Here is a 25253-nt window from a genome sequence, read left to right as displayed (position 1 = left end):
TCAGCCGTGGGGTGACACCGAGACTCCCGCCTCCTGGGACCCAGCCCTCCTGCTAGCCTCTACCACACTGACCAGGGCCCGCCTTGGTGTCCAACAGAATCTGGAGCTGCTCTGACCCCTCGCCTGCTCCCCAGGTGCTGGGAAGAATGTAACAAGTCAGGGCTGGCAGAGATGGCAACACAGCTGGCCCTCGCCCTGGCATGCAGCAGGCTGACTCCAGGCCTGAGCCTCCTGCCTGGCTCCCCAGCCCAGGAGCACCCAGCGTGGGAGTTTTGCCCTGCCCAGCCCGTAGAGCCCTCAGCTGTCCAATGCCCTGCAGCACTGCATGCCAGGGGCCACATCCTTCTCAGCACCAGTCTCTCCCCATGCTCAAGGGCTAAGCCCTGCACAGCCAGCAGATTTCAGGCCTAATTCTGAGAATCAGATCCTTTCCCCATGGCTCCAGGCCTGGAAACTGAGGGCAGGTGCCCCCCTTACCCAAGAGGTAGTCCACGGTGTGAAGATTAAGGGCCAGGAGCTCCGTGCGGTTCCAGACAAAGTGCGAGTGCTAGGAGGGAGAGCCCAGGTCAGCAAAGCCGGGGATGCACAGTCCTAGCTGGCTTCAGGGCCCAGGCAGGCCACTGCTCCTCCCATCGCTTAACATCCCTATGTCTCCCTGGGGACCTACCATCCCTGACCTCAAGAACTGACAAATAAACAGGCAATTATAATGTATAATACAGACGGAGGAGAATTCTGAGAAACCAGAGGACCCGAGCTAAGAAGCTGGATCAGGGAGGGTTTCCTGATAGAGGTGACTTCCTAGCGGGGCTTTGGGGGAACAAGTAGGAATTGTCCAACTCGGCCTTGGGGAGCCCACCCAGGAGGGGTGATAAAGGTGCCACCTTGGCCGGGGTGCCAGCACTGCCAAGCTTCAGCTGTGTGTCTTAAAGACAGCCCCGTGTGGTTTTCAAACCTCAGGGCTGCTGTGGGAGAAGGGGGTCATGGAGGTTTGTGGGGATGGCTCCCTGTGTCACCCTTTAAATCCTATGAAGCTGTCCCAGTTTGCAGATGACGGCACCGAGGCCCAGAGATGATGCCACCACTAGATGGTCAAGGTGGAAATGACTAGAACCCAGTTTTAAGCCCCATTTGGGACCTGAGCGGTCTTGTCTGGCAGGGTGTGGACACTGTGCCCTTCCTGCTCCCAGTGCAGGGCAAGCAGGCTGGAGCCCAGCTCCGTGTTCCATGAAGAGAGACTGAGGCCGTGAAGGGAAGAGCTGGAGGACGCCTAGTCCCAGGCCTCCCCACCCCGAGGGGCTGTCCTGGCTCTGCCCCCACCACTCTTGGTCTAGCCTCCCCAGGGGCTGTCCTGGAACCCTGAGAAACCCAACCCCAGGGTGACATCAAAGTAGCTGCCAGGCTGCTCCCCACTGTCCTCAGCTCTGACCACATCCATTTCCAGACCCCAGCTGTCCCAGCTGGGCCACAGGACGGATTTAAAGAGCCAGAGGCTGCTCCAAGGAGCACAGCTTGGGTTTTCCCGGAGCCCCAGCCCACCCTCCCCAGTGCCATTCTTCCATTGGCTAAGGGGCAGCACCACCGGGGGCCTCTCGCCTCGCTCCTTGGCCCACACACTTCAGGGTCAGCCATGCCCAACAGCAGTGTCTCCTCCAACCCCTCCCCCCACTTGCTCAGGATTTCCGGGCCCTTCCTGGTGGCCTGTCCTCTCTGGGTGCATGCAGGTCCCAGGCTCCCCACCACCGGAGCATAGGACAGCCCGTGTCCTTGACCATCTGATTCACCCCTTGTGCCTTGGGCCTCGGCAAACTCTAGTGGTGCCCAGGCTTCCTCAATTCCCCAGGAGCCCCTTCCTCTTCCTGTCTGCTCTCTTGTGTCCTGCTCTGCAGGGAGGCATTGGTTGGTCACCTACTATGTGCCAATCACAAGGAGCCTGTTTGCACCCCTGATCCCAATTTTACAAAGAACATCCAGATGCAAAGTCCACCCCAGCCACCACAGGCCACCTCTGCAGCCACTTGCCCCTCCCCACCGGCACCTTGTGTCTTGGTTTAAAGCTCTTCCAGACGTCGATGAGGTTCCGGCCGTCCAGCCTCGTACCCCTGGACTTCTCGTCCATCTCGTACTCCACGTCAGTTCTGTTCTTAGGGTACATGTACTTCCGGCCACCCCCCATGATCACCTGAAGGGGACAGAGGCCATGAGTATTCCAGGGTTCCGAGAAACCCAATGGCAGTGGCTGGGACAGAGGACTCCTAGAGTCCCTTGGAATAGATGGGCCACAAAGCAGATGAAAGGCTCTTCCTGGAGCCTCTCCAGCTTTCTCTCTCTGCTGAAAGGAAGCCGCACTGCTGAGGGATGGAGACTTTCTCAGCTTGGTGAGGTCTGGGTTCACTCTCTGTTAAGACCAGGAGTCTGTCTAAAAGAATGTGACTTCTTTCCCCCAAGATCACAGAGCCGGGACTTGAACCTAGGGACTGTCCAACCCCAGCACTAGGGCCCTGCTGCATATACGGTGCCCAGGACGAAGCCTCCTGCCTCGCAGGGCAAGGCAGCACGTGGCCAGCAGAGGAGGCCTTCGGGGCAGCCCAGCTGAGATGGGCCACGCCGCCTGGGCAAACAGTGGGGCCAGCCTCATGGCTGTGTAGTCACCGCCAGGCTAATTTTACCCACCACCGCTGGCGTGCGCGGGCAGACGGACGAGGGACTGTTTGTTTTCCTTGGGAGTCCATGTTTGAAGTCCTGACTATTTTTAAAATGGGGGCCAAGAGCATAACAGCCGCCGCCTGTGGTAGCCACCACACCGGAGTCCTCCTGTCACCGTGGTGCCAGCCCAGGCCACCGCCCCGAGCTGACAGCTTGGATCCACTGTCCCCAGGCCTGGCCCCTCATGGGCCTCTTCTCTACTTTCTGCTCTGTTTCCCACCTCATAGCTCAGGTTCCTGGGGTGGAGAGAGAGCCAGGCGACCTGCTCGGCAGAAGGCACAGGAAAGATGCTCAGGCCAGCTGGGACCACGGGACCTGGGATGGCTGTGGGCTGTGAACTTAGACTTGGGTTTGACTCTGACTGTGGCTTGTTCCCCAAAGGCCAGCCACTGTACCCTTGCTGAGCCTCTGCATCCTTCTCTATCAGAAGGGCCCACCGCCCACCCACAGGACCCCTGTGGAGGAAATGCAGGGCCACAAGGTGGCCCTCAGAGCTGTGGGGCAGCTTCCAAGGGAAGGCGTCTTTCCTGACTGAGACAGTGATGAATGGAGTGGAGAGGCGGCAAGGAGCTCAGGGCTGGGGCAGGAAGGGAGGGGAACGAGGAGGGGGCCCCAGTCACCCCTCTATGCCGTTCCCACGGAACCCACCCTCAGCGGTGAAAAACCAAGCCCCCAATCTTCTTGCCTGAAGCCGCATCATGGTTTCCAACCCCAGCAGATTTCACATGGCCTCATTAAACTCCCAAATAACAGACTTGCTGTTTGGCTTTGGGGTTTGGGTTTGTGTCTTTTCTTTCTTTCTTTCTTTCTTTCTTTCTTTCTTTCTTTCTTTCTCTCTTTCTTTCTAGCAGAGGTATTTATTTTTAGGGTGGACACCAGGATTTTTGTTTCATGCACAGCCTGGGGGCTGGAGGGCTTTTAGGGCAGAGACGGAGGGGCAGACATGGCTGGGAAAGAACGGGAGGGGAGGGCGGGAGGAGAAGGGTCTCCTATGCTTCCCCCCTCACTCATTCCCTGGCTTGTGCTCCCCCTGGACCCCTGGAGACCCCTCCTCATGGCCCCGTGTGCTGGAAACATCTTCCCGGGGCCTTCCCTAAGCTCCTGTCCTCGGTGCAGGGCTGCTGCCCCAAAGCTCTCGGGAGAGCAGCCGGTAATTACCCCGTGCCCTGTGTGAGGCCCATGCCCGTGTCTCTGGTCTCACTGTGGCTGCCCACCCGGGAGGCAGGGGCTGGGAGCCGGCAGGTGGGGCTCTGCTCTCACAGAGGGAAGCCAAGGCACACCTGCTGGGAGGGGGCCAAGCCAGATGAGTGGCTCTGCCTCAGATGTCGGCTTGCTGAGTGGTCAACGCGGCTGTTTGTCCTGGGAGGGGAGCCTCACTGCTCCCCAGAAAGGGAAGACGTGGTTTGGGAGAGGAGCAAGGGGAACCCAAGATGGAGGAGGTCATTCATGGAGGCCAGGGGCAGGCGGGTCTGGTGATAAGGGGAAGTCAATGTGGGGAGCTGGGAAGCTGGAGCCTGGGGCTTCCTTTGAAGCTCACGAGTCCCCACTCTAGGGTCATGGTGTCAAGCTCCTGCACTAGCCCCTCATGGAAGGTAAGAAGACCACAAGGAACAAGTCAGAAATTCTCATTGAGGAGCGGAGGAGGGATCAATCTGGGCATCTGGGAAGAGCGCAGGACAAGACAGGGATGGTGGACAAGGACACACAACCGCCACTGCTTCCTAAGCACTCATAGGAGCCAGCTACACCTGAGAGCCATTACTTCATTTAGTTCTGAGCCACAGGCTTAGCGGACAGGTCCAGGTCCCATAGAGGCTGTGAACGAGGAGGCTCAGAGAGGTTAAATAACGGACCTGAGGTCACACAGCTAGCAAAAAGGATGGGCACCTAGGAAGTATAAACACACGAGCGTGCACTAACCACTGCCCACACGGGTTCGCCTGTGGGCCTGTTGATTTTGTGTAAGGACACGTGTCTGTCTATCCACGTGGGAATGTGTAGGGCAGGTTCTTGCTTTAGGTAGTCTCTGTCCGATCCCCAACTCCCCTGTCGGTGGGGGCTGCAATGCCAGGTTCTAATTTATGAAATAACTCCTGGGCACCTGGTTCTTGGGGTGTGGTGGCCCCCAAGTGAGGGTTTACCCCACAGCCTCACCGCAGAGAAATCCTGCAGTGCCTGCCTGCCCCGACCACAAATCTCCTAATGGCCAGGCCCTCCCAGGTGGGTGGGGAGCCAGGCCAGGCCACTCTTCTTAGGCCAGCCTGGGCTTAAGCCTCTGGCCCCCCATCAGCCCCACCCCGTGCCCACACCACACCCCACTCACGTCGATGTTCTTGATGTTGTGCATTAGCTGGAAGGCAATGTCCTTGCAGCCCTGGTTCAGGGCCTCTTGGGGCATCTCATTGTCCGAGTACCAGTCCCGGTCGGCTGAGTGGGCATAGGCGGCACTGGGGGTGGCGTGGTTCACCCGTGTGGTTGTCACGATGCCCACAGATTTCCCTGAGGTGTGGGAGAGCAGAGTTGGCTCGGCCCGCAGATGGGGTACCTGGCTGCCTCCACCTCCCTGTCCCCATTGAAGCTTGGCCTCCCGTCAGTTCCTCAGTCTTCCCATCTGTACAAAGGGAGTACGGCTGGAACACTCGGCCCCAGCAGGTTCTCTGTGCAGCCCAAGGTGGGCATGAGCTCCAGAGTTAGAGTCTTTTCTCTCTCCAGGACCCATGGACCCGCCTCTTACAGAAAGCCCTCAGCACCTCCAAATGGACTTCCGGTGGAGGAGGGTTCCTTCACCTTTGTCTGTTGGCTTTGTCCCTTAACTCCAAGTACCTGGGGCAGGGCCAGGCCTCTCAGCTCCCAACCAGGAAAAAGAAGCTGATACTGACCACCCACAGGGCTGGTCCTGGGCTGGGTGCTTTACCTGCCTCACCCCAACCCCTTGTGGGGGGCGACATTCTCAGGCCCATTTTATAGGAGAAAGAACAGACCTGCAGAACTGAGCTGGGACCAGCTCTGAGCAGCCCCCAAGCCCCCAGCCTTCCCCACGGCAGAGGGAACTTGGGAGCCCAGAGCTCATCCTTTTCTACCTCCGTCCTATGGCACGGCTGGGTCACACAGCCTCTACTGTTCCCACCACCCTGCACCCCAGGTTCATGGCTCACCAGCGTCCTTGGCCCAGCGCAGGATGGAGGTGACCTCGTTGCCCTGAGTGGTGTTGCACCGGGTGCGCTCGGTGGCTGCGCTCACCCCCACGGTGCCCTCGTTGGCCTTGACTCCGCATAGGTAGGCGGTGGCAGTGCCCGCACTGTCGGGGACCTGAGCGTTGGTGTTGTACGTCTGCCGGTGGGATGGAGGGTCAGGAGGTAGCCAGCCTGGGCCCCACTGCTGCCACCACCCACCTCCAGGGGAATGGGGCATGGAGGACATGAGAGGTCTCCATTGCCCACCGAGGTCCCCCCACCAGCTGCAGGCAGCAGGAGAGGCAGGAAGCCAGCCCTCCTAATTATGAGGAGAGAGTAGGGGGATATGAGGCCAGGCGGGGTCTGCAGGAGCCTCTCTGGCAGGAGCCAGCGAGGGCTGGGTACAGGTGAGCCCTGGGGAAGAGAGAGGAAGCGGGGCCCCTGAAAAAGTGGGGTACTGGGAAAGGTGAGACTGAGTGTCCAGTGCTGACTCCTCTACTTGCCTTCTGTCAACTGACCCCAACTCAGAGCTGCAGTAAAAACCCTGAATCTCTCTGCCTACCTCCCTTCCCCAGCAGCCTGAGAACTCCAGAGGCCCAGGAATCAATGCTCAGTCCCTGCTCTCCCCTGACCCAGTGCCTAGAGGATGCTCATTCCATAACACACCTCCACGACAACAGCTGTCACCAGTGCTCATGGCACTGAATAGTTCACATCAGTAATGTAATGAACCTTGGCCTTGGGAAAGAGGAAGTAACTGGCCAGATTGTTTCTGTAAAGCACGAAGCAAGCGGACCTGATGGACAGTGGTGGTGGAGGTCAGGATTGGTGTGGAGAGGGGAAAGGTTGGAGAACATCAAGGGGACCTTGGCAGCAGCCACAGTCACCTGCTTGAGCACATGCACCTGGTGAAAAGTCAAATTATACCACGTGCCCTTTCCCCAAGTACGTTACATATCAATAAAAAGACTGTTGAAATCAAAGCCTGACCATAAACTTCGGAAAGTGGCTGCTACCCTCTCTGCTTCACAGCAACCACAGGGCACTGCGCCCTGGCAAACGCCCTCCCCAGCTCTTTCCTCCCGGTGGGCCCCGGGTTGGGCTCACCTTGGATAGGGCCACGAAGGGGAACTTGTCCATCTCCAGCATGGTCTCCTCCCCAGGGTTGTGGTGCAGCTGACCCTTGAGGATTCGGGCGGCCGTCACCGTGGAGACACCCATCCCTGCAGCAGGGAATGGGGGACTCAGGCTCTCTGGCTTCCAGCCTCGCCCATCAGCTTTATCGGACACCAAAGCTCTCTAGCTCTCTAGTTTGGTGCCAAGGCAGGCTTGGGCAGTGAGCGCCCGAAACTATCACTGGGCAACCCCTGTCCTGTCTCCCCTAGACACTTGAGCCTGATTGGCAGAGTAGCCTCTTGGATCCTCGGCATATTCTCTCTCTCTCTCTCTCTTTCTCTCTCTCTCTCTCTCTCTCTCTCTCTCTCTCTCTCTCTCGCACTGGGAAGGGAACCCAAGGTCTTCACATGGACCTACATCTCTAGCCCTTTTCATTTTTAATTTCTTAATTTTGAGAAAGGGTCACACTAAATTACGCAGGCTAGGCTTAAATCTGCCATCTCCCTGCCTCAGCCTTCCAGAGTGCTGGATTATACTCCTCTTCTCCTAAACCACAGCCCCAGAGCCTGGCCTCTTCCACACAGCCTCTGTCTCGCCTGGGCCCTCCACGCCTCACCGTCTCCCAGGAACATGATGACATTCTTGGCCACGTTAGTATTGAGCTTCTGAAGTGCCAGGGCATTTTTCAGGGTCGCTTGGGCTTGTTTCCGCCAGTAATTGGGGTCTTTCTCTTTCTCTGTACAGAGAGACACAGAGTTATTGGTGGGGGCTGAGGGTAGCTGCCTGTGCCCAGACTCACAGAGACCCCAGAGCTCTCATCACTGGAATGCCAGAATGTCTAAGCTGGAGGAGGACGCTATAGCTGCCTATCTGCCAACACACCTGTGCCAGTCCAATCCTCCAAGCAAGCCTGGGGACCCTGGTGTCTTTTCCCCATGTCTCAGAATGAATAAAGCAAGGCTCAGAGACACCAAGCAACTGCCCAAGGCCACACAGCACTGGCAGACAGACACACTCCAGGGCCTACACTTTCCTTTCATCCAGTAGGAAATTGAGAGTGGGAAGGCGGCAATTGCGAGACAATTAGGAGGGTAATGTTTAACAGACAAACTGCTGCCAACTGCTGGAGTCCCCAGATGCATCCAGACATCAATTATCAACTTGGCTTGGCGTGGTCCTCACCGCAGGGAACCTGACTTGGTAATGACGCAGGAGCAGGACTTAACTCCCAGAGACAGCCGGTAGTGTTTTGTACTTTGCTTCTCCATTGTCATACCTTGGTACCACTTAGAGCTTCTGTGGCCACTTAAAGGTGAAAAACTTTTACCTGCTCTGCCCACCTGCCTGCTGCCCCCAGGGCCTGGCAGACCCCAGGGCTCTTTCTCAGTGTGGCCTCTGCTACTAGTCTTCTGGTCCCACTGTGCTTTCTCCCTGCTAGATTCAAGTCCTTTCCGTCACCAGAGCCCCCCAAGTATGTCCCCAGGAAGCATTTAATTGATATTAAACTGATTTCCTCATCCGAGATCTGCTTTACACAATGATGGTTCTGGACATCAGAATACCAGAGGGCCATTATTTTTGCAGAGTATCAAATGACACATAAAATTGTTCATTTTGATTTAATGTTACATCCACTCGGCATGATTCCATTTACATGAATTCAACCCAGCAAAGCATGGAAGCCTGCTGTCCTCTGACTGCAAATGCCTTCTTGGCCTGGGTGGTGGTCACATGGATATAAGTATGTGGAAAAATCCATCATGGTCCAGTCTTAAGATTTTCACCATTTACTGCAAGTTACACCCTAATCTTGAAATAAAGAAAGAGGGGCTAGGAATTTAGCTCAGGGGTAGAGCATCTGCCTAGCAAGCACAAGGTCCTAGATCCAGTCTCTGAAACTGAATACATTTTTAAAAACAATAATTTTTTCCATGTGGTGCTAGAGCCATCTCAGGGTCTTGTGCATGCTAGGCAGTCACTGTAGCTAGGAACTAAGTCTCTGGTCCAAGAAAACATAATATAACAACGCTACACACCTGCCAGAAGGATTAGAAACTGAACTGCTAAACGTTTGAAGGTTTTTTTCTTATCTATTCCTTTTTCATCCCCTGGCTCATCCTTTACCAGGTGGATGCCAAGAAAGCAGGGATCTTGTCCCAGAGTGACTTTGGATCTCCCAGAATGTAATCTAAAAGGCATCATGGGATCCCAGAGCGAGCACTAGCTGGAAATCCCCCTGCTCAGGGCTCAACCTCAGCCAAGCTCCTGAAGGCTGAGTCAGTTCTCTCTCTGCATCTCCATCTCTGCATCTGTTGAAATATCATCCTCTTGAGAGAAGAGACCAACATTCATTGAATGTTCACTCTCTGCCAGACTTTGGTGGTCCCATGTAATTCTCTACCAGCCCTGAGGAGGAGGAAGTTCCTCTGACGGATGGGGAAATTGAGGCATGGGGTGGAGGGGGGGCAGTTGGGGATCTCCAGCCACAGGACAGATTAAGCCCAAGATGGCTCCCCTCTCTGACTCCAGCTACAAGAATGCCAAAAAATATTAACAACCCCAAACAGTACATAGCTTTAAAAAGGGAAAAAGAGGCAAGAGAAATCCCCAGGAGGCAGAATTTGAGAGGAAATTCAAAACCAGAAGGGTAAACAGGGACTGCTGCGGAGGAACCCTGGGGACCAAGAGAGCAGACACAGGCCCAGGCCAAGCAGATGTCACAGACGCACTTTGCCTGGGAGTTAGGGGAAGGCTCCTGAGAAATGTGACCGGGACTCACATCTGAGCCAGTTGTAAGCAGGGATTTGAATTGATAGCAAATGGAAAAAATCGACCCGCCTAACACCAGCATATGCAGAAGCAGAGCTAAGGCTTCCTGCTCTGGGTATCGGTTCTAGTCCTTAGCTGCTTGGGATGCTGGGATGTTTCCTGACCTTGACAGCCCATGTCCTACCCCACCCACACCAGGTCTTCGCATCCCTCCACCTGTGTCCCAGTCCTACCTGGCACTAATGAGCTGGTAAGGCAGGTACCGATGGCCAGTACCAAGAACGGCGAGATCATGGTGCACCTCAAGACCTGCTTCTTCACTGGAACCCAGAGATGCGATGGATGTGGGCAGGAGGAAGTGGGCTGGTAGTGATCAGCTGTTAATTGATGTTCCAATCCTAGACATCAGAGAGGGGGAAAAAAGAGAGAGAGAGAGAGAGACATGGGACACATCTCTGGAGTTCATTTCTGCCTTCAGCTATTCATCCTTGATTTATTCAACAAGTATTTGTTGAACATCTATTAGAGGCCAGGTATGGGGATAGAGGTGCCAAGCCAGTTGGGCCTTCTCTCTGGAAACAAAATCACACAAACAGCTGTGTAAGCATAAATAAGTGCCACCCCATTTCCCAAGGGAGACACACTTCTCATCCATCACTGGAGGGCAGGCTTTCTGCACAGGGCTTCTCAATTGTGCCAGCCTCGGGGATTCCCGGGCTGGCTCTGGGGAGCTCAGGCCACGCTGGTGCTGCCAGCTCCCCGACCACACCCTCAGGGGCACTGTCTTACAACATTGTGTCCCTCTCGGCTGGGACAAAGCCCGGGGATCACTGTTTCATAGGGACCTTTACCCCTCAGGACATCTATGTTTGCTCTGTTTTCAGTCACTTTTGGTAAGGCACATAAAAACAGCAAGACACACAGGGAAAAAGACTGGTCGGTCGGGATGGCTACTTCTGGGAATTGATGTTGCAGATAATTCAGATTATTTTTGTCTTGTGCATTTCCCCAGTTTTCTTCTGTTTTATTACCTTGACTCCCCCCTCCCTAACCCCAGCACCAGGGATTGAACCCGGGGCTTCACGCATACGAGGCAAGAGCTCAATCACTGAGTTGTGACCCGAGCCCTAAGGTTTTCATTTGCATTTCTCTAATAAATAATGCTGCCAAGCATCTTTTCATGTGCTTGCTTGCCCTCTGTATATGTTCTTTGAGGGTATGTCTGTTAAAATATTCTGCCTTTCCCCCCCTGGTGCTGAGAGTTGTACCCAGGGCCTTGCGCATATAAGATAAACTACCTCTAAACTACACCCTCAATCCACCTTTCTAATTTTTTAAAACTGTTATTTAAAAATATAGATGAAAACATTCCAAAGAGTAACTATGACTCTGGGGGTTAGAACTGTGAATGATTTATATCTTATTTTAAAAGCCCCCCCCCCCCAAGTTGTTTTCTAAAATGAGCACATATTATTGGCTTTAAAATGGCTTTTAAATTGTGGTTGTCCTGTGGGGACGACAGGGGATAGCCCCACTGGCAGCTGAGAAATGTACCTACCCTGTGGTGTATGAATGTTACCAGAAGACATGATATTTTAACTGGCAAGAGTTTCACTTGCCAATCAAGGTATAGGTGATGATTCCATTTCTTACAGGAAATGACACACATTCTCCCATTAGCAAGGTGTTGTGCTTCATCAACTCCAGAAAAGGTGGTTTGACCTTAAGACAGAGGCTTTGGGGCAAGAGGGGGCGGGCCGTGGGTTGGGAATGAAAAACACTTTATACCCAACATCTAACAGCGCTGAACCCCACGTAGATGGAGTTTAGATGATTTCTAAAGTTTCCATTCTACTTTCAAACGGTTCTACAGCAAAACCTAGAATTAGGAAAAATGTTATTAAATTATTGTAAGATATGAATACACTAAAAATGTATCAGGAACCCAACTCAGGACCGTGCACTTGCCAGGCAGGCGCTGTGCCACTTAGCTGTATCCCCAGCCCCTCCACAAGGGTTTAAAACCTAAGTAGCTTCTTTGAGGAAGCCTCCAGCATGATCACTCTCCCTCAGTGTATCACCTCTGAACTTCAGGCCATTTTAATCATTGCAGGTATCGCCCTGTTTTCCAAAGAATTCCTTCCTGTTCCATCACCATCAAACAAGAACAAAACAAAGGACAAGGCAGGGCAGGGCCTCTGCTTTGTTGATCTCTGCACTCCTAGTGCTTGGCACACTAAACAATTTCATCAGTTGAAAGCCAGCGCTCCAAGGAGGGAAGTAGGGGGGAAGGAAAAATCACCCCCAAATCTCTGCTCTGCACTGCAGAAAAGTCCATGTGCTGGAGAGGCTGTGGAATGAGCAGAGCGTCCACTCATGGTGGGCAGTGTCCACAGACACAATGCTGGGGAAGCGGCAGCCCCCACCAAAGCTGAGTGTCGTAGGGGTGCCCTGTGACCCATCTCACTGCAGCAGGATGGCTGTATCAGCTCCCTGCGTCATGGCATCACAACGGTGACCACTGCCAGCAGTGGAACAGACGCTCTGTGGGTGCTCAGGGCAAGGACAGTGAGTGGAGAGCTCCGGGCAGCAGCCTGGGTGACTCTTCCAAAGATGAGGCTGAGCCGTGGTGTGGACACACGGGGCAACACTTACCTTGCAATGTGGAGAAATTAACAAGGGTGGTAGAGGACCGGTGCAAGGCTCCAGTGTGTGGAGGAAGGTGCGGAGACAAAAGGGAACTCGGGGAGCTCCTGAGGTGTGGTTCCATTCTGTTTATTGATCAGGGTGCTGTTTATCAGTCGGGGGGAAGGGAACGGTTCGGTTTAAAAATCCAACAAGCTGTCAATCTATGACATGGACACTTTTCTAACCATATTTCAGTAAAGTGAAAACTAGTTTTGGGGAACTTATATAAACAATCCGTAAAGGATTCAACTAACAGGCCAAAAAGGTCTGTGTAGTGCACTTCACGGTGTAGGAGACTCACTAGGACGTCTCACAGTGAGTCTCTGGGGTGCATGGAGAGGACGCTTTTTCTCCTCTTCTAGATGAGAAGAACAAGGCTCAGAGAGAAGTGACCTGTCCACAGTTACAACAGGGCTTCTGATTCCAGAATTAGCAGTGAGGTTACTGTTGGTGACCCCCTACCCCACCCTGCAGTGAGGCTTCCATTTTCTCAATTGGAAAATGAAGGTTCTGAAGTTTGACACATGAATAGATCCACCCAACACCACCATGATCAGAATCCTTCACAGTTCTACAGTCTCTTGTGCTGTATGTTCAAAACCAAGCAGCCCATAACACTAAGCCTGGTGGTTCTTCCATCACTATTTACTGAAACTGTATTAAATCTGTAGATGGGAGGTGGATTTTATACCTCCGTAGCATGTCTTCCAGTCATGAACACACAGCATCTCTCTCCATTCATTAATCTTTTTTTTTTGTCTTTTTCATTTTTTATCAGTACCAGGGATCGAACTCACGACTGCCTGCTTGCAACATTCATTAATCTTTTAATTTGATCAGCACACTGTCTTCTTCAGCATATATAGATCCTAGATATGCTTGTTAAACCCATGTCTATGGATTTCACTTTAGGGGTGAATTATTGTAAACAGCGTTGTTTCTGGAACTGTTCATTAGTCATAGAAATAACACTGGTTTTTATGTTTGCATCTTGTGTCTTGTGACCATGCTAAAATCATTTGCTAGTCTTAGGGATTTTGTGTTTATGCATGAAGAGTCCTTGGCATTTTCTGTGCAGACAATCATGTCACATACAGTCAGTTTGAGTTCTTCCTTGTCAATCTGCATGACTTTTTCACATCTGTGTTTCTTTTTCTTGCCTTATTGCACTGGCAAGGACTTCCAGCGCTATATCAAATAGCAAAGGGAAGAGTGGATAACTGCCTCATTCCTGAGATTAAGGGGAAAACATTCAGCCTTTTGACAGCTGGGGAATCTTTCTGAGGTGTGAGAGAGAGTAGATATTGTGGGGGGAAATCAGAGACTTGTTGAATTAGAAGCAGACATACTGAGTAGGTAGTTGGATATAATGAGTCTGGCATTTGGAACAGAAGTGTTGGATAGAAGCATCCACTTGGGAATTATGGGCATATAGATGGATGTTACAGCCTGGCTGAAACTTGCTTAAGATCACTAGAGGAGGGCTGGGGATTTAGCTCAGCAGCCTAAGTGCCTGCCTTGCAAGCAGGCAGTCGTGAGTTTGATCCCCGGTACCGATAAAAAGGAAAAAGACAAAAAAAAAAAAAAAAAAAAAAGACCCAGATGATTATAGGTGACAACAATCCTCAGTTCCTTCCTTCCTTCCTTCCTTCCTTCCTTCCTTCCTTGTGTTGTGCTGTGGGTGTAACCCGGGACCTCACACATACTAGACAAGTTCTCTATCACTGAGCTGCATCCTCAGCCCTGCAAAGAACTTATTTAATCTGATGCAGGCTTCATGCTAAAAAACCTACAGAAACCATCATGCTTACTAGGGAAACTTTTGGCACATCTTCTTTAACACTGGCTGATAATTATGAGGAGCTGGGGAAAGGCTCTCTGTCTGTAATAAGGAAAATGTGTTAGTAGAGTGGTGGGAACACAGCATCTATGTGGCAGTGGTATTAACACTGTATGTCAGTCACGGTGTGGCTGGAGCTTAAAGGGTTGCGTGTAGGACATAAAGAATAAAACACAGTGCCCTGCATTGTGATGCAAATATAACACCATCCACAGATAGAACGCTGTAATTTACAAGGACGCATACAAATCAAAGAACACATTAAATACATTAGCATAAAGATCTTGGGGGAGCCATGGGAACAGTAGTGTGTGGGAGGCCAGGGAGCAGAATGACGGAGAAAATGAATAAATAAAGCAAGAGCCGAAAGCTCATGACAGTGTGTCTGCACTCTCTATAATTGATTCCATTCTTTCTGCCCTTTGGGTTGGAGGCAAATGAAAAAATAAGGGAGGATCAAAGTGAGGAGTTCCACAGGGCCCCCTCCAGCCCGGCATGATGCCTCTTGCGGTCATTCATCCCTCTGCCCTGCTAAACTGAAGCTTTGACAGTAAAGAGCATCTTAGCCATCTTTATGACCTCAGACCGTGACAGAGCAGCGACTCTATAAACACTGACTTCATGAAAGGCCTCACAGCTCCGCCTGCTCTGAAATTTGGCCCCAAGGCCCTGCATTGAGATGGGCTTGGCCTGGAGACAGGTGCCTTCTCCTGTGGCCTCTTCCCAGGACAGAGGAAATGAGGATCTGGGATGTTCTTCTGAGGGGCTCAGTCTGGGGCTGTGGGGATCCCAGCTGCTTCCCTACCCCTGCCAGTGCTCCACCAGCTTGGAATGGGGCCTCCGGGTAGGTGCCGTCGCCTTCCCCACCCCTCCCCCTCCACAGCCAGACCTACTCTGCCAGGCTTCCAGCTACGTGCCCTGATTATTTATGACAAGTGGCCAGAAGCCCTAGCCGGACTCCAGTCTGCAGAACGAGCAGCTACAGTACTTGGCAGGTCAGGGGAGCTGAGGGCCCAGGCCTGCGCCCAGCACTTGCCCTGCTTCTCAGGCAGAGAAGCCTTAGCCTGGGTCTTGCAAGATCCAGAGCACACTGAGTAAGGGGATTCTCCGCACACTAATGAGCCCCCTGCTGTTTACATCTGGGACCCGCATATGATCTTCACCAGCACAACGATAAGCATTCCCAGTCCCGTCTTACAGCGTGGGGAACTGAGCAGGGGTTCAGCTGGGCCCACAATCCAGTATGATTCAAACTCAGGCTGACCCCAGAGCACAGCTTCTCCCAGCCTTAGAGGGGGAAAGCTGAGCACCACCACCCCTTGTCTTGAGGACAAGAACAAACATCACAGGCAGGGTGGGAGTCGGGCCGGGCAGGCGCCCTACCTGAGCGGGCGGGCCAGGCGGCAGGTGAAGAAGCACAGTAGGCCCAGGGCCAGCAGGAAAAGGAGGAGCCCGAGGACCGAGGTGAGGACCACATCCAGAGTGGGTGACAGGTGAGCCATCTTGGGGTGAAGAGGGCCTCAGGAATGGCCACCACACCCTACAAACAGTAGCGCACTAGCCGTGGACCCCAGCCACCTAGTCCTGGGTCAGTGGCTGTGTCCTGGCTTTGTCCCCAGGTTAATCCCCTGGATTAGTCCCGAGGGATGAAATGGGAGGGAGGGACAAATGTCCTTCCCCCACTCCGGCACAGAACACGGGAAGGGGCACCTGATTCACCTTCATTCACATTCATCCATTCATTCCTTGTTCCTGAAACTCACCTGCTGGACACCTGGATGCTCTAGGCTTAAGGGAACAATGGGAACAGGACAGACACGGTCTCTGCCTACACGAGCAGATTACAGGCAGCTCGTATAGACAAAGCTCCTACTGCGTGCCAGGCACCTTGTGGGATAAAGGCTCAGAGGGCAAAGTGGCCCTGGCCAGGCCACAGTGGATTTTTCCCTAACAGTAGCAGCTGCTGGAGCCCATTTACAAGCCAGAGCTATCCACTATGTCCAGTGCTCCCACTGAGCACCTACTGTGTGCCTGGCCTCATCTGAGCAAGGGCCTGGCATCTCCAGCTGCAGATGAGGAATCGGAGGCTCAGAGGTGCAATGATGGAGTCAGCATTTGAACCCAAATCTGCCAGCCTCAGACTGGGATGGTACCAGCTCTGTCAGCCCCAAACCAGCTGTCACTGGAGAGTCTCCACACAGGCTGTGGCTAGTACGCTGCTCCCAAAGTTGCCTGTCCAGTCTCTCCTGGACCCAGAAACATCCTGTGTAGTTGGGACTGACTGTGGCTCCTGTATCCTGGACTGAGCAACTGAGGTCAGACAGCGAAGCCATTGGAGATCCCCGTATCTATCAGTGCCAGCCTCTCCTGACAAGCGTTTGCCTGCTGGAAAGCCGAAGTCCCAAGCACAAGCACCAAGGTCATGCGGAGACACTTTGACTCTCCCAGTGCCAAGAGACATTCCCTTTCCTAGCCCAGAAGAGCCACTGTTGAGTTTACCACGACAGCGGCAAATACAATGTCCTGATTCCAGTAAACCCGAGGTTTCTCCACATCTAATGTAAGCCACATCAGATGCTCACAACAGCCTCGGGATACAGGAGGGGGTGACAGCCAGAGACACAGGCTGAGTGCTGAAGTGACTCAGTCGACTCTCATGTAGACAGCAAGTCTGGTCCAAGCTCCAGATCCCTCTCTTTCCAGGCATGTGGCATTGGGTCAGTCCCCACTCCTCCGAATCTGTTTCCTGCCTAACACTGTCTCACATTCATGAGAACATAAGTAGTGTGCAAGGCACCCGACCTGGTTTAATCCACATTAATAACACTGAAAGCAACAGAACCACCCCCACACAGCTGGGCGACAAGAGGCCCACATGGCCCCGGAGAGGGTGGCCCCAGACACACGGATGGCACATGCTGAGTCTGGCCTTCCACGGAGGTACCCACCAAGGGCCCCTCCTGCTTCCCATCAGCTCCTAGAACACCCTGAAGGCTCCACTGCCCAGCCTAGGAAGCTAACATGAGCCCATCCCTGGCAGGACCCACAGGGGCAGCATTCGCCCTTAGGGAGCCCTCAGGGTGGAGCTCGCAGCCCAGGAGGCCTGGGCTGGGGAGAGACTCCTGAGCAATGTGCCGGATGCAGCAGCCCATAAAAATCACTTCGGGAGCTGCAGAAGAAAGTCTTGGTCCCCAGCAGGTCCTGCAGGAGGGGCACCAATGGAGAAGCACATAAGGAGCTTCCTTGGGCGGTGACCTGGGAGTATATGCATGGCCATGGGGGATAATCCCACCTCCCCGAACCCGCTGGGTTGCTACAAACATGGGCAGAGGCAAGGGTTTAGTGGGATGCTGTGCTGTGTCCACATTTCAAAAAAAGAAGGAAAGACACACAGCAACCCCAATATAAAACCCCATTCCTCCCATTGCACACCAGCTCAGACTCCGAGGGCAAGGTCTGGCAAGCTGTGCTTTCTGTAACAAGCTGATCTGTCAGCAGATTAGTTTGGGGCAGTTGTCGAGATCACCCATTGTCCAGATCAGAACACTGAGGCCCATGGGAAAGGCAAGACCTGCCCCTTAAGAGACAGCCCTGGAAACAGACACCATGTCTCCCGATTCCTCCTCCCCATAAATACAGAGAGGACTGTGGCAGTCAGCCTTGAGCCAGTCCCCTGGACTGTCAGTGGGGTCCTGGCTGGACAGAAGCAGCCCCTGCTGGGCATGGGGCATGGGAGATGGGCTCCCACAACTATCTGGGGAGGGCGCCTTGCTGAAGGCCAACCCACTGGCCTGCAGCATTTCAGCTGCAGGGTCACAGAGAAGGGACATGGATTCTGTCCCTCAACTGAGCTAGCGTCTCTGGCAAGCCTCGTTGGCCTGGATTTTATTCATTCACTGGCGGAAGTTATTTATGGCGGCCGCACAGCAGGCTCTGGGTGAAGGGCTCTGGGAGGATCGTGTTCTGGTCAAAGCAGGGCTACCCGTCAGATATACGGAGGGGATTCCTCAGAGTGGGGGCAGGGGCCAGGCTCGGCCCTCCAGCAGCTGACAGTACCCCATCCTTTCAGTAAGCAGGCGTGGGAGAGCCAGGGAGGCCTGGTGCCAAGCCAACTGCTTCTTCAGTCTGGCAGAGCCCTCAGCCTGGCACCTCCACACCCTCGGTCTGAAAGCTTCCTTGCATCTGCCTGGGGAAACCCTCCCTGCATCCTTCTACCTTGGCTTGTGCTGTGCACCCCAGCTCAGCCCCGAGCTCCCAGGAAACACCCTGAAGACCTCAGTGGCATTCATCAGAGCCTCAGAGAATGATGGGATGTCGCCACCTCCACACATGTGAGCTCCATGGGAGCAGGACCAAGCCACGGTGCTGGGCAGCCTGCACAGGGCTGGCAGCGTAGGGTATGCAGGCAGGCAGGGAATGTGGGTGGGTGGAGGGAAGCCGGGTCAGCAGGGCCAAGATGTGCAGCGGCAGAGCAGCTGGGAGCAGGCACTGGCTGCAGGTCCTTCCTCGCTCCTGCCAGCTGTGCGGCCCCGGGAAGGACCCTCAGGCCTCAGGTTCTTACCTGCTCAGTGTGGGCTGAGACAGTCCTGGGTGGATTACTCAAGTTCACTGGGCCAGGGCTCCAGCAGAGTCGGCGACCCACAGGTGTGAGCTAACGCAGCCAGCACGGAGGCAGCGGGGAAGGGGTTCCTGGGATGACAAAGAGCAAAGGACGAGCAAGTGAGGCAGGTGAGGGCAGGAGTCGGACTGAGGCAGGCCAAGCTGGCTTACCTGGGCTGCCCTCCCCCACCCCAAGGCCCGTGAGGTCGTTTAACTCCAATTCTAGAAGACAGAGCACCTGGCTGGCTAGTACCCCTGTGGCAGAGGAAGGGTGGTCAGCGCAGTGACAGACATTATAGCCCCCACCACCACTGTTTTGCAGTACTAGAAACTGAACGCAGGGCCTTTACACAGAGCTATATCCCCAGGCCTTTTTTTACTTTTTATTTTATGACAGGATTTCACCACATTGCTCAGGCTGGACTCAAACTTGTGATCCTTCTGCCTCAGCTTCCCAAAGTGCTAGGATTACAGGTCTGCACCACCGCATCCACCTAGAGGATCCACTTCTTATATCTAGAGGTCCCATCTCCCGAGAAGACCAGAGATCCCCAACACACACACGCGTGTACACACACACACACAGCAGAACTGCAAACCAGGCAGGGCAACCCTTCTCTCCCTCCTGCAGATCGGGAAATCAGGATGGCTGAGGATGAACCCCAGGAGGGTGGACACCAGGGCTGGAAGTGCAACAGGGTGAGACGCAAAGGCCGCTCCTGCAGGGCCCTCAGTGCACACAGGCAGACTCAGGTCACAAGATTTACCAGGTGAAGGGCAGGGCAGGCAGCAGGTGGGGAGGTGGGGATGGCCCGAGGCCCCAGAGCTCCCAGCGGAGCAGGCTGAGCCTCCTGCCAGCCCCACCACTCTCCCCAGCCACACAGCAGCTGGGGTCAGAAGCCCAGGGCTAGGTCCTGGAGCCCAAGCTTGCCTGAAGCCATGGAGCAGCTGTGTGAGGGGAGCCCAGGTAAGCTGACCCGGTCAGTGCGGCCCAGGGAGGAGAGGGCAGCGGGATGTGGTGGATGTGTGTGCGCACCTGCGTGTAAGTGTGTGTGTGTGTGTGTGTGTGGCCTAGGGCACCGTGCCTGAGGCCAGGGCGGCTGCTTCAAGGGCGCCTGGGTTTTCACTATTCCACAGAGAGGACAACGCTCTGCCCCAGGCAGCCTGGCATTGGGCCCAGCCTGAATCTAAGCAGGAAGCAGGTAGGGACCGAGGGGTACATATGCCACGTGTCCCTGAGGTGGTGACCCCTTCAGCACCTTGCAGCTCATCCCCTCGGGGACCAGGAGTCCTGGCTGCCCCATCCCTGCTCCTACAGCCAGTATCAAGAAAAGAAAGGCACAGAGAGGGTTGATAACCTCCCAAAGTCACACAGCACACCATGAGCAGGGCTCCCCACTCACCAGCTAAGAACTTGGGGGCCACTATGGGATGCACAGGGCTATCTTCAAGGATGCCAATGTTTCGCCATTCTATACATTAATGATCTGTGTCAACTAAAGAGTCCATTTCAAGATGAAAAGCACTAGAGAAACTCCCATCTATGCACTGTCTTGCAAATGTCTTCATAGATCTTAGAATGTACCAGGCATTGTTCAAAACATTTTATCCATATTAATTCATTTAATACAATTTATAAAGGAAGCACTATAATTATTTCTACAGATGGTAAAACAAAAACCCAGAGAGGTTAATTAAGTAACTCATCATTAAGTAACTCGTTAATTAAGTTAATTAACTCATGCAGGGTCACACAGTGAGTAAGTGAGCCCCAATTCAGCCTTCCTTGTGGATGCTTCTGTCTTCCAGGGCTAAGTGCAAACTCCTAAAGCAGCAGGTTGGACCAGAAATGAACCATGGTCTATTCTATGCCATATGTGATATTTGTAGGTGACTGAGTTACAGACCGCTGCTGCGTGGCCCATACTACACTCCCTTCTCTGGCTCTGCATCTTGGCCATGGTGGGAGGTTCTTTTGGTTCTCTTTATCCCCAGTTTGTGGAAGAAGAATAAGGTCCCTTGGCCAAGTTCACACAGGGAGAGTGGCTGAGTCATGCCTAGGACAGAACAGGTCCAGGTCCTGATCTGTGCACACAGCACCTCCCAGCAAGGCTCTACAGTGGGGGAAGAGCCAGGACCTGGGGGAGAGGGTTGTGCAGCTGTTCCCCAGCCTGCATCCTCCACATCTCCCCCTATCTCCCCACTTGCAGACTCCTCCTGTAGCAACCTGACCACATCCTCAGAGGATGTGACAGCTCCCAGATGGCCCTGACAGAAGGAGCTAAGGAGATGCTGGGCTGTGGAGAGGCAGGCCAGGCCCGGCCATGAACTTGCAACCTGCAGCCACCCCAGGATGTGTGGATTTTCTCAGAGTCCCATGGGAACAGCTGGTGCTTCTGACATCCATGTGACCCTGGGGCACGGCCTGAGGCAGTAAGGGTCACAGTGGCTTAGGGTTGTGTGATCTCGGGTGTTCATGTCACCTTTGTGGGCCTCAGTCTCCTCACCTGTCAGACAGGGCTCATCCCAGCGAGTGAGTGGCTTGTCACTGGGCTATTGTAAGACTGACAATTCAAGGGGACCGTAAGCAATGAGGACAGGCCAGGTGTTAATACAGAGGCCCGCAGGGAGGTGTAACTCGCCTAGCCTTGCTGTAAAAGAAGTTAAGTGACCTGGCCAGGGTTCACACAGCAATGAACAGGACAGGGAGGAATTCCTAACCTGGTACCTACCAAGACCTGGGAGCTTTCAGTTTACTCTCTCTCTGGAATCCAGCAAGGTAGGAATTCCCAGCTCTGGAAGAACTGAGGGCTGGAAAGGGAGGAAAGTTCAAGGTCACACAGCAAGCGGTGGGGAGAGAGATGAGCCAGGCCGCAGCCTCCACAGCAGTGCTCACCACCCCCACCCAGCATCTGCCAGGATGAACTCCCGCCCCACGGCAGCCCGGATGCCTTAGTGGCCCAGCACAGGGAGCCCTGGGTCCCCAGGACCACATGACCTCCCTCCGCCTGTGCCTATGGGGTGGGTGTGCTGGCAGTGACAGCTGCAGGTCACTGTGCCCAGGTCACCGTGCAGCAGGTCACTGGGCCCTGGCCCAGCCCCTCCTGGTCTGCACGTGACTGCCAGGACTCCTCTATCTGGAGGAGTGACGGTCCAGGAGGGGAGGACCCAGTGTCCTCAGCCACACCCCACCCCTCTCAGCTCCTCTGGGTTTGGAATTCAGCACCAGAACACTGGGATGGGCAGGGGTCGCCCAGAGTCACAAGCTAAAGTCCTTGGCTGAATATTCCAAGCCTTCTAGGCCAGCTCCTTAGGAGAGGAACTTCACAAACTGTATAAAGTACTGTGTGCTCCACAGCCCTTCCTCTGATGACTGCCACCAGTTTCCTTGGGAAGAGATGCTCCCCTTTCCAGACAGCTTGGGTGGCCCTGATTGGCCAGAAGACTCTCTGCCTGCACGAGCTTGAGCATGAGCTCGGAGGGCAAAACAGAAACACAGGGAATCTGAGCCTTGGGCCCTGGATGGAGCCGTGCCTGAAGCTCACCGCTAAACACGCCAGTTACAGAGCCAACTGATTCCCTGTGCCATCTGCCTCAACTGTTTTGTCGCCTGAAACACAGACTCTGACCTCAGAACCCAGTTCAGCTGGTTTTTCTCAGCCCCTTCCACTGTAAACAACCACACTGGCAACATCATTCACACCTGGCCAGCTCTTTCCACTGGCACAGAAATCTGACAAAAGGGCCGGGGATTTAGTTCAGTGGTACAATCAGCCTCTCTGGCTAGCTCAAAGTTCTCAGTTCGATCCCTGGTACCAAAAAAAGAAAGCAATCTGAAAGGGGGCTTATTAAGTGTGAGGTATGTTGTACAAGAAGGGTTCAACTCAATGCAAGTCGCATGCTTGGATCATGAGCTTGGAGAGTTGTAAGGAACCCTTGGGTGGAATCTGTCACTCTCCGGACTCAGGTTGTCATCCTCCCAGTGTAAGAAACAGGTCCTAAAAGCCCTCTGCATCCCATGCTGGGGCTGCAGGTACACACTCTGTCCTCCAGGGCTTTCTCAGTAACAGTCACTCCTAACTTACATTTCTGCTGGGCTTCACACAAAAGCCCCCAGACGGGACCCCACCAGACACGCGCTCTCCACTTAGGAAGAAGTGGAGAGCCTCAGGGTTTGGGTGACTTGCCCAAGGTCCATGTGCTAAAGAGGGGCAGGGCCAGCCCACGTCCCCAGTCTGCCTGGCTCCAATCTCCTACCTACCATGGTGGCAGGACTAGGGCAAGGCCATCACTCCGTTGGGACAGTTTGTTCCACTTCGTCCTGAGAGCGGTGTAAAGGCTGCTTTTCCGAGAGTCTCATCCCTCCAGAAGCCTAAGGCCCAGGCCCACCTGATGTCAATGTCTTTTAGGACTCACTGCTTACAGGCCATGGCTAGAGAAGAGCTTAGGGGCCCCGAAATCCTGGCCCAATGCTGTCCTGGGTAGGTCCTCTGACCCCGAGTGGGCTCTCCCAGCCTCCCCATGACTCTGCTCTGTATTTTTAAGGTCTAGTGACATCAGCTAAGCACTCGCCCCACCCAGGGCCTTCACCAGCCAGACCCCTGCCAGTGGGGGAGCAGACACAGAATGGGCCCATGAGTGGGACACCAGGTGACAGAAGAGTACAGAGACTTCAGGGGAGTAGGAGGAGGACATCAGGTGGTGGCTGAGGTTCTCCACACAGGCTGAAGGAGGGCTCACCAAACCAACTCCCTGCTGTCCTGCAATGGCCCCACACGACACCAGGTCACAGATGACGGGAGGGAAGCCTGTGGAGTCCCCCTGCAGCCCATCAGGCGACCTAAGCAGCCACCTGCCTTTCTCGCACCCTCCCCCACCTTTACCAAGTGGCTCCAGATGGGGAAACAGAAACGGAGGCTGTGACAGGTGAGGCACAAGTCCAAACCCGCAGGGCAACCGGTATATGTGTGTGGGAGGAAGCCGGGGTGCCGCCTCTGGAACTGCCTCCCTGAGGCCCAGCTCACAACTCCTGCCTCTGCTCTCACGTGCAGCCCCGGGAGCCCTGGAGCTCAGTGCTCCCTCAAGCACACAATCGGTGCCCAGGAATCCTCCTCGTTCCCACCACATCCCCAGACAGCTCACCCTTGTGCAGCCTCCTCTGTGAATCCTGGCCCACCACTGATGCACATTAGAGCAAAACTGACCAAAGCATGTGGGGAGGTCCCCACCCTCCCCTCTGGATTTGCTTGGGGACCCCCCAACCCCAGCCCCACTTTAATCTTCCTAAACACAGCCACATAGGAGAGAAAACTGCGGACCTAGGGTTAAATCCTGGCCCTGTAGCTTTGAAAGTGACTTTGACTGGAACTTCAGATGCTTTATCTATGAACCAGGGTTAGTCACCCCCAGCCTGCGGATCCAAAGTAAGGAGATCTGCTAAAAGATACAGTGTGACAGACTGCTTTGGGGAAGCGGCCAGCAGACAAGCATCAAGATTTGTCACGCTGAACAGAGGGAGTCTGCAGGAGTGAAACTGCCACTGCGGTCCCTGAGGCAGGTTCGCTTGATATCATCCTCATTTTAGAGAAGGTAAAAAGCCTAGGAAGGGAGGCTGGAGATTTAGCTCAGCAGCATAAGTGCCTGCCTTGCAAGTGCGTGGTAGTGAGTTCGATTCCCGGTACCGGTAATAAAAAAAAAAAAAGCCTAGGGAGGTTAAGTAACTTGGTTAAGGTGACACAGCAGGCATGCTATAGGGCTGGGATTGAGTCCAAACTGTCTAGCTACAAAGTTGAAGCTCCTAACCATTACACAAGGGCAGACTTGGCAACCCTGTGGCCCTGCACTAGGAAAGGCAACGGAATAACTGCTTAGTTACACAATTAAAAGGGGGCCCAGGAAGGGATGGTGTAATGGTTGATACACTGTGTCAGTTTGAGAAGTCTAGAAGTTTCACTGAGTGATTCAACAGGGGGCCTTTGTAAACATCCTCAGCCTGTGCAACAGGAGGGCAGGACGACCCACGTAGGTGTAAAGGACCCCCTCCCCCCAGGGCAGGTAGCCTGCATACGATAAAAGGTCAGTTAGAAGATGGACCAATAGCTGGTTCTTCAGAGGAGCTCCAGTCTTGACCTTCAGCTTGGGCATCATCTCCTGGCTTCTGGCACAGACTGTTCCCTTCCACCTAGGACTCTTCAACCTTTGTCCTAGATTCTTCGGCTTTCCACTGTAGACTCTTCAGTGCTCCATCACAGACTCACCCAGCTGATAGGAACTTGCACAGGACACTACAGTAAGCTCCAGACCTTGGTCTGGACCCATCAGCCTTCAGCGTGTAGACACCCTCTGTACACCTCCTCAGGCCC

At 54.0% G+C, this 25253-nt stretch overlaps 1 protein-coding gene across 7 annotated transcripts in view; it reads right to left on the bottom strand.

The window, feature by feature from the left end:
• The window catches only part of Alpl (alkaline phosphatase, biomineralization associated), a 52377-nt gene that overhangs the window by 5085 nt on the left and 22039 nt on the right, over positions 1-25253 (bottom strand). For 4 of the 7 annotated variants that reach the window (XM_013154059.3, XM_003471348.5, XM_063235703.1 and 1 more), the window contains 8 exons: positions 18854-18981; positions 9998-10162; positions 7612-7731; positions 6987-7102; positions 5862-6036; positions 5030-5205; positions 2039-2182; positions 478-547 (listed from right to left, as the gene is read on the bottom strand). In XM_013154059.3, coding sequence (XP_013009513.1) covers positions 478-547; positions 2039-2182; positions 5030-5205; positions 5862-6036; positions 6987-7102; positions 7612-7731; positions 9998-10058 — 862 coding nt within the window. In that variant the 5' untranslated portion in view covers positions 10059-10162; positions 18854-18981. Of the gene's footprint in view, positions 1-477; positions 548-2038; positions 2183-5029; positions 5206-5861; positions 6037-6986; positions 7103-7611; positions 7732-9997; positions 10163-18853; positions 18982-21623; positions 21703-25253 lie in introns of those variants that run through there. The other 3 variants (XM_063235704.1, XM_013154060.3, XM_003471349.4) reach the window with 2 other exon arrangements.

Source organism: Cavia porcellus, unplaced genomic scaffold (genome assembly GCF_034190915.1).
Source record: "Cavia porcellus strain 051 isolate PalLab524CR breed Dunkin Hartley unplaced genomic scaffold, mCavPor4.1 scaffold_25, whole genome shotgun sequence".
NCBI classification, from domain to species: domain Eukaryota; kingdom Metazoa; phylum Chordata; class Mammalia; order Rodentia; family Caviidae; genus Cavia; species Cavia porcellus.
Note: the sequence above shows the minus strand (reverse complement) of the source record. Positions and strands in the feature narration are given on the sequence as shown.